Source organism: Cucurbita maxima, unplaced genomic scaffold (assembly GCF_002738345.1).
Source record: "Cucurbita maxima cultivar Rimu unplaced genomic scaffold, Cmax_1.0 Cma_Scf00028, whole genome shotgun sequence".
Classification (NCBI taxonomy): domain Eukaryota; kingdom Viridiplantae; phylum Streptophyta; class Magnoliopsida; order Cucurbitales; family Cucurbitaceae; genus Cucurbita; species Cucurbita maxima.
Window position 1 is genome coordinate 701,434 of NW_019272044.1, and position 6,977 is coordinate 708,410.

At 36.0% G+C, this 6,977-nt stretch overlaps 1 protein-coding gene across 1 annotated transcript; it reads right to left on the minus strand.

Annotated features, from left to right (window-relative positions):
* Positions 1-388: 388 nt before the first annotated feature.
* Positions 389-2,142, minus strand: LOC111500170 (exopolygalacturonase-like). The gene is made up of 4 exons (XM_023151830.1): positions 1,954-2,142; positions 1,327-1,614; positions 696-1,211; positions 389-613 (listed from the first exon to the last, which is right to left on the minus strand). The coding sequence occupies exons 1-4, from the start codon at positions 2,140-2,142 to the stop codon at positions 389-391; spliced, it is 1,218 nt and encodes a 405-aa protein (XP_023007598.1).
* Between the last annotated feature and the right edge of the window lie 4,835 nt (positions 2,143-6,977).

A 6,977-nucleotide genomic window follows, 5' to 3' on the forward strand; every position in this document is an offset into this window, starting at 1 on the left:
ATCGAGCTTGACTAAAATCACATAAGATGATGACATGTGTGGCAACATGAGGAATTACAATCATGTGTAGAAATGGGTCAAGAGCCAAAACTACAATTCCATAAACCCGTCATGAGAATGGATGAAGGATTATCTCATTAGTTGTAACCAAGTTCAATAATATTGTGACTATTAACTAAATGTTTAGCGAAGATTAATGATAGAATAAAACAAATGATTTTCAAACTTGTAGAGTCGAGACCCTGACTTTTCTTTTATAGGCTTTTGTTTTATTTTTAAAATTAGGTCACAAACTTTTCTTTCTTTTAACATTATTTCCTTGGATTTTCATGAAATCCTTATTGAAATGGCCAAATCTAAATTGAGGAAGAACAAAAACAGGAAGCAATCAAAGGCAAGAGGAAGGAAGTTGTTTGCCAAAAGCAGAGCCCTTCACATTGTGACAAATGGAAGTTGGTTGGCCACCACCATTAAAGGAGAGGTTAATGTCTTGCAACACTATGCCTTCGCATGGAAAAACTTGGCTGCATTCAAAATTTACTGCCGCTTGGGTTGCTGAAGTCCCCCGTATACCTTCATATCTCACGTCTCGAATCTGCACTCTTGAAGTACTCTGTCCACCACAAACAACATTCATTCTAATACCATTTTCACTTTTACTAAAACCTAACGATATCAAATTTGAATATATATACCATTTTATCTCTGCTGCAGTCAAGGCAATATTTTTGATCAATGATCATAGGGTTTCTTACGTCCTTCATTTCGAGATTGAGAAAAACAATCTTGGTAACAAAACTAGGATGTGAAGACGACCATGTTTTGATCCTCACACCGTTGTCTGTACCAACAAATGTGGAGTCTCTTACTAAAACGTCAGAGACATCTTCCTCATTTGGGTATTTTCCAAGGCTGCCGATGCTGATTCCGTGACCTGGACCACAATGGATGTTTGTTATGTTGATGAATCTACTTCCAGGGCCCAAAGAGATACAATCGTCCCCAGTGTCGAATCTTGAATGCACAATGTTGATACCACTTGACTTGGAAATGTGGATTCCATCTGTGTTGGGGCTATCTCTTGGAGCCATTACTCTAATGTGATCAAATGTGACATCACTACATCCATGCACACCAAAATGGAAGAATTTGCTATTGTACGATGTTATACCCGTAATTCTCGCATGGTTGATTTTAGTGAGTTTCATAGACTACATAGAAACAATTTCACGGTCACTTGGCAAATAACTAAAAAAAAAAAAAAGGAAGTGAAAATTAGGGTTCCATCTAACAGTTTAACCAAAGAATCCAAAAAAATAGACTTACAATTGGACGGTTAAAGGTTTTGATAGACCAAGCTAAAAAACCGCGACCGTCGAAGCTGCCATACCCGTCGACAAATAAGTTGTCGACTTCATAGATACTCAACCAGATTTGGGCAATGGCGAAATTTGGATCGATAGGAGCCAACAATTGGCCATTAATCCGTAGACCAATGGATCCTTTGCATGGACCTTTAAGCACCAAGGAAAAAATTAGAAACCTCCCATCTGGTACTAAAACTACACCACCTCCATCACGCCAACAAGCTTGCCTCCATGCCTTACTTAATGCCTACACACACCATTTTTCAACAAAATTAACTTAAATTTTATATTTTATTAGTTTTGGATTTTTTTTTTTTAATTCTTTTAAACTTACCTTTTATAATTTTTTTTAACATAAACATTTTAGAACGCTTCAACTTCTAACTCTTATGTTTCTCAAAATCTTTTTAAAGAAATATAAAACATGTAACAACTCAAGCCCACGGTCAACAAATATTGTCAGTTTTGGCTTAGTGCGTATCGTCGTCAGCCTCACGATTTTAAAACACATATGTTAAAAGAGGTTTTCACACTTTTATAAAAAATATTATCCCAAAATGAAATAAAAAAAAAAAAGAAGGTTTACCTGAGTGCTATCCGTTCGTCCATCATTACTTGCACCAAATTGCATGATATTGAACACATTTTGGGCATAGCATTTAGTAATGCAAAGCAAAATGGCAATTAACACTAAACATTCAATATGTGATGAATTCAAACCCATTTTTCTCTCTTCTTCTACGATGCCTGGTTTTTGCCCTCTACTTTTCTTCATTTTTATAACAAAATTTTAACACTCAAAAATGGAATTCTCTTCCAACTCAGCTTTTATTCGTTTATTGCAAAATCATTCCATTTTGAAATGAATGAAGTTTTTAAAGAAAAATATCACGGTTATCTTCCTTAAATTTTCCAATATGATTATCCATTTTAATACATATATGTTAATCAATCTGGCTTTATGGCTTTAGAGATAACTAAACGACGACTTGTAACTTTCCAAATTTGTTTTATCTAAATTAGAGACGCCACCATACACATGACTTAAATAACATATATTATAGCTAAGTGAATTGATTACTCCTATTTTTTTTCAAGTGTTTATTTGGAAACCTGATATAGCTTCAATAACCGCTAAAATGGCTTTGGAGTCAAAAACTTAGGAAACGATATAAAATGTGAATATCGAGCCGTTTAAGTTGTCAAGTAGAGCCGCCAAGCTGAGCCAAGATGAGCCGTGATTCGGAGTAGGACACGTGCAAGGCACGTGCGGTGCCGAGGGGACGTGGGTCGTCACTCAAGTCGAGGCACAGACTTTGAGTCGACAAGCGGGTCGGGCTTCACGCGTTCAGTCTAGGAAGTGGAAGAGTCGTGGGTCGTACGCTTCTGGGTTGGGTTGAAGTAGGTTGCGAGTGGGTCCATGGGTCATACCCGAGTCTGAGTGTTCAACCCATGGATCTCTTCTTCTCAACCCGACTCTTGATGATTCTCTTGATGGTTGTTTATGACTTATCTCCGACGACGCCTTCTTCGTTCAGTAACGCTATCAATGGTGTCAACGACACTCCTTATGATCTGCTACATCCACTACCACATCGAGGCTTTCTCAAAGAGTAAGAAATTACGTCATCGGCGTGAGATCCGCCGGTGAGGATTCTCTTTCTCTCTATCTCTTTTCTCTCCTGGCTTCATGTGTAAGTTTTTAGAGTGAAGGCAAGATTGTGCTGGTTATGGAGGGTGTGAGTTGGGAGATTATGAAGGGGCGTGGAGCAGTTTGAATCTGTGAAAATAGCGCCTCGCCAGATATCTGGCGATTTTCAGCGAGGTTCCATTTTTTTTTAAAAAAAAATATCTATCTTTACATTATTCCCTCCTAAACAGACATTCGTCCTAGGAAGTGTCTACATTAAGAAATAGTTTTGGGTATTTCTCCGTGTCCAACATTCGTCCACGAGACCAACCAATTCTCGTTCTCCTACTTCGTCCCAACAAAATAGAGTTTTGCACCGTTTTTCATACAAAGCCTCATATAGTGACATGTCAATAGTTGCCTTAAAGTTGTTGTAGGCAAATTTCATTCGATGTAATTTCGAATATTAGCTACCTATGAAATCTGATGCACAAGCATGTAGCGTGTCTTCTAGGATTTGGTTTATAAATGTTCCATTTAACCATCTGTTTGTGGATGAAAAGCCGTACTAAAATCTTGGTGAGTACCTATCCCTCTTGAAGACTATTTCAAATTACCAACATAAAGCATGGGTCTGGATATGATATAATTGACACAAGAACTTCATGTAGTCTAACAATTATCTTCGTGTATATTTGTGCCCAATTGTCCACGGTGTAGGTTGCTTGTGCCCAATTTTCCACTGTATAGGTAGCTTTACCACGAAGGAAATGTGCTAACTTTGTCCATCTATCCACAATTACCCATATGACTATATTGTTGAATGTGACCCAAGATTGAAATACGTCTATACAAACAATTGAAGTAGAAAATTTGGAAAATCAGAGAATAATGAAACTCATCTAAAAACTTTTACCTCGAGTTTTAGGAATTTTAAGGCTGGATTCTTGTTCTAAATGAAAGCAAATAACCTCATATATATATAATATAAATGAAGTCTTGGATATGAGTTTTTTAGAAGGTTGGTTGGAAATATCTACTCTGACAAGTGGTTTACCGATTTCATCCTTGAACTCAACCATTGGATCTAAGCGGTCTCAAGTCATTTAGATCCTATTCCTTAAATCACCGAATTAGGCCCTTTGTTCTTACTTGAGTTACTTAATTCCTTTTTTTTTCGATCTTTTTAAACCTTATCTATATATTTGTCTTCGGTCACGGCTTACCATATTTGCCTTTTTTTATTAAACGCAGATATATTGTATTCATTTATTGTTATTTCTATATTATTTGTATTTACCATAATTCTCTATTGCGAAAATCATTATAAATAGAGAACTTCACCCATTTAAGTGTGGTTGTTTTAACAAATATTCTCCTGACTTTCATTTTTTTTCTATGGCTTCTGAATCCTCTTACTTGCCATCTTCTTCCTTTCAACCTCCTAATTCGTATCATCACCATCAAACTTTTTTCCTCCAATTATCTTCTTATGAAAAGTCAACTTCTCCTTCTCCTTGAAAGTCAATACCTGTTGGGCTATGTTGATGGGAACTATGGTTCCACCACCTAGCTTTGAACCAAAAACCTCCTCAACACTCAACCCCAAATATTTGGCATGGGAAGCAGCCGATCAATGGCTTATCTGTGTAACTACTCGAAATTTTCACATACTCAAAATCGCTACTTATGTCTCATGTTCATCTATAATGCAGAAATATAACTCTTACATGAACATCATTTATAACATAAACTTCGAAAAATGCTTAAACCAACTTTTTCTCTAGAAAACACACCCATGGTCTAAGATATTAATACGAAATACTAAAATTTAGAGAACTTAAAAGAAATACATTTAAAACGATGAAATGTATAACAACCTATTCTAACCTAAAACTAGAAATTTAAATATGAATCTACCGTATGCACGTGCCACAGTCTCTGCTCGCGATGTCGTCATCCTCCATACAAGTGCGTCTTGCCTTTAGCTGAAAAATGATGTGGCACACAGCCTGAGTATTTCAAACAATACTCAATAAGTGGACCCACTATAAGAGGTCATGCAAATGCAAACACATGCAATCATGATTTAGAGACCTATCTCTAATCATCATTAGGAGTGGCCTCTAGTCTCGGACAAATTGGATGTGTAGTACTTCCCTACACACGACTCACACGTGTGAGTGTGAATCCTCAGGGCGCTCACACACCCCCTGAACCCTCTGGTCAAGCTAATTTGTAGCGACGTCTGAAGGTTAGCGGAACCTCATAGTGTCATGCGCCTCATGAACACCTCATCTGTGCACATTCACACTCGTGCGCATTTGTACTTTTCATCATACTGTGTGCATCCACACTCATCATCTCTAGGGGAAGTAACCCTATGCTTATGAACATACCATATGCATGGGTCCCTCTAAATCCATCATAATGTCTCTTCTGACACAACCCTCTAGTCTCATCTCTTTGTTACTCTAAGTAACACATACTCGTGGATATTTGTATTAATATCATTTTCATGCTCTTAGGGTTGTGTCCTATATCGATCTAACGAAATGATGCAATATAACATTTATTATCATATAGCATGCTCAATATGGAAAAAATCATCATATTAAGGTAAACGTCACGCAATCATCATACTCATCATATTGCCATAAAGTGCATCAAACATATCAAGTACGTCATTCATCGAAATATATATATACTACGCACATCATTAAGTATTATAACTTACACATCGTCATAACTCATACATCATCATACAATCATACATCATCATAGCTCACATACTGCATCGTACGACACAGTTCATACATCATCATAGCTCACATACTGCATCGTACGACACAGTTCATACATCATCATAACTCATACAATTTTTAGCCTATCCTATAGTAAGGTCCTTTACCTAATTAACTTAGGCGAGTGTCACTAATTTATCCTTAATAAAAGTTCGATTTTATCCTTTGTATCCAAGTCAACTTATATGAATTTACGACATCAATTTTACGTTCAATTCTCTAAATGTTACCGTGGTTCTATATTTTTCTTCTCTTTCTTTTACTTATCCTAATTGACTCTCTTACCAAATCTTTCCTTTTTTCTTATGTGTATTTTGTTTGCTGAACTTTTTATTTTCCTTTTTGTATTAACACCTAAAAATATAAGAAATTAATTTTTTTTTTTTTTTTAATTCTATATTTTATTCATAATTTTTTAACGGATTCTCATTTCCTGTAGAATATCTAAAAAAGAGATCTAAGATAACTTTTCTAGGTAAGCCGAAAGATAAAAAGATCTAACTTTTCTCTCTTTCCAAAATATTTTTTATTTTTTGTTTCTTTTTTCTGTGGCTTATGGTTAGGAGGTGTTGGGGGGGAGATATTTGGGGATGGTGGAGAGAAAAGGATTATTTATTTTATTTATTTATTATTATTATTATTATTATTATTATTATTATTATTATTATCCAATCCTTACCTTATATACTCCTAAAAAAAAAACTTTCATCCTACAAAGTATCCAACTCTTATATGGGGACGGGGAATTTTTCTCTTATTTCATCCTCACGCTCCCACGTGGTCTCTTCGGTGTGGTGTTTTCGCCACAACACCTTAACGAATGCAATGTTTCTATTGCGTAACGCTTTTACTTCTCTTGCTAAGATTTTTATTGGTTTTTTCCTTGTAACTCATATCTTCATAGAGTTGGAGTGGTTCGTAGTCTATTTATATGGATAGGGTCTGTAATATACTTCCTCAACATCGACACGTGAAATACATCGTGAACTCCTGAGAGGGTAGGAGGTAGGGATAACCTATACGCTACTAGAACAATTCGTTTTAGGATCTCAAATTGTTCGATAAATCTAGGACTTAGCTTGCCCTTACGTCTGAATCTCAAGACACCTTTCATGGGTGCTAACTTTAGTAATACTAGAAAATACAGTTGCTTCTCTGAGTTGATCGAATAAATCT

Excerpts from the sequence above, each read along its gene's own strand:
- LOC111500170 (XM_023151830.1), bottom strand. The coding sequence starts at position 2,142 with ATGAAGAAAAGTAGAGGGCAAAAACCAGGCATCGTAGAAGAAGAGAGA. Across the intron at positions 1,615-1,953 it reads GACGAACGGATAGCACTCAG|GCATTAAGTAAGGCATGGAG; the intron begins GTAAACCTTCTT and ends TGGTGTGTGTAG. Across the intron at positions 1,212-1,326 it reads AAACCTTTAACCGTCCAATT|TCTATGAAACTCACTAAAAT; the intron begins GTAAGTCTATTT and ends GTTTCTATGTAG.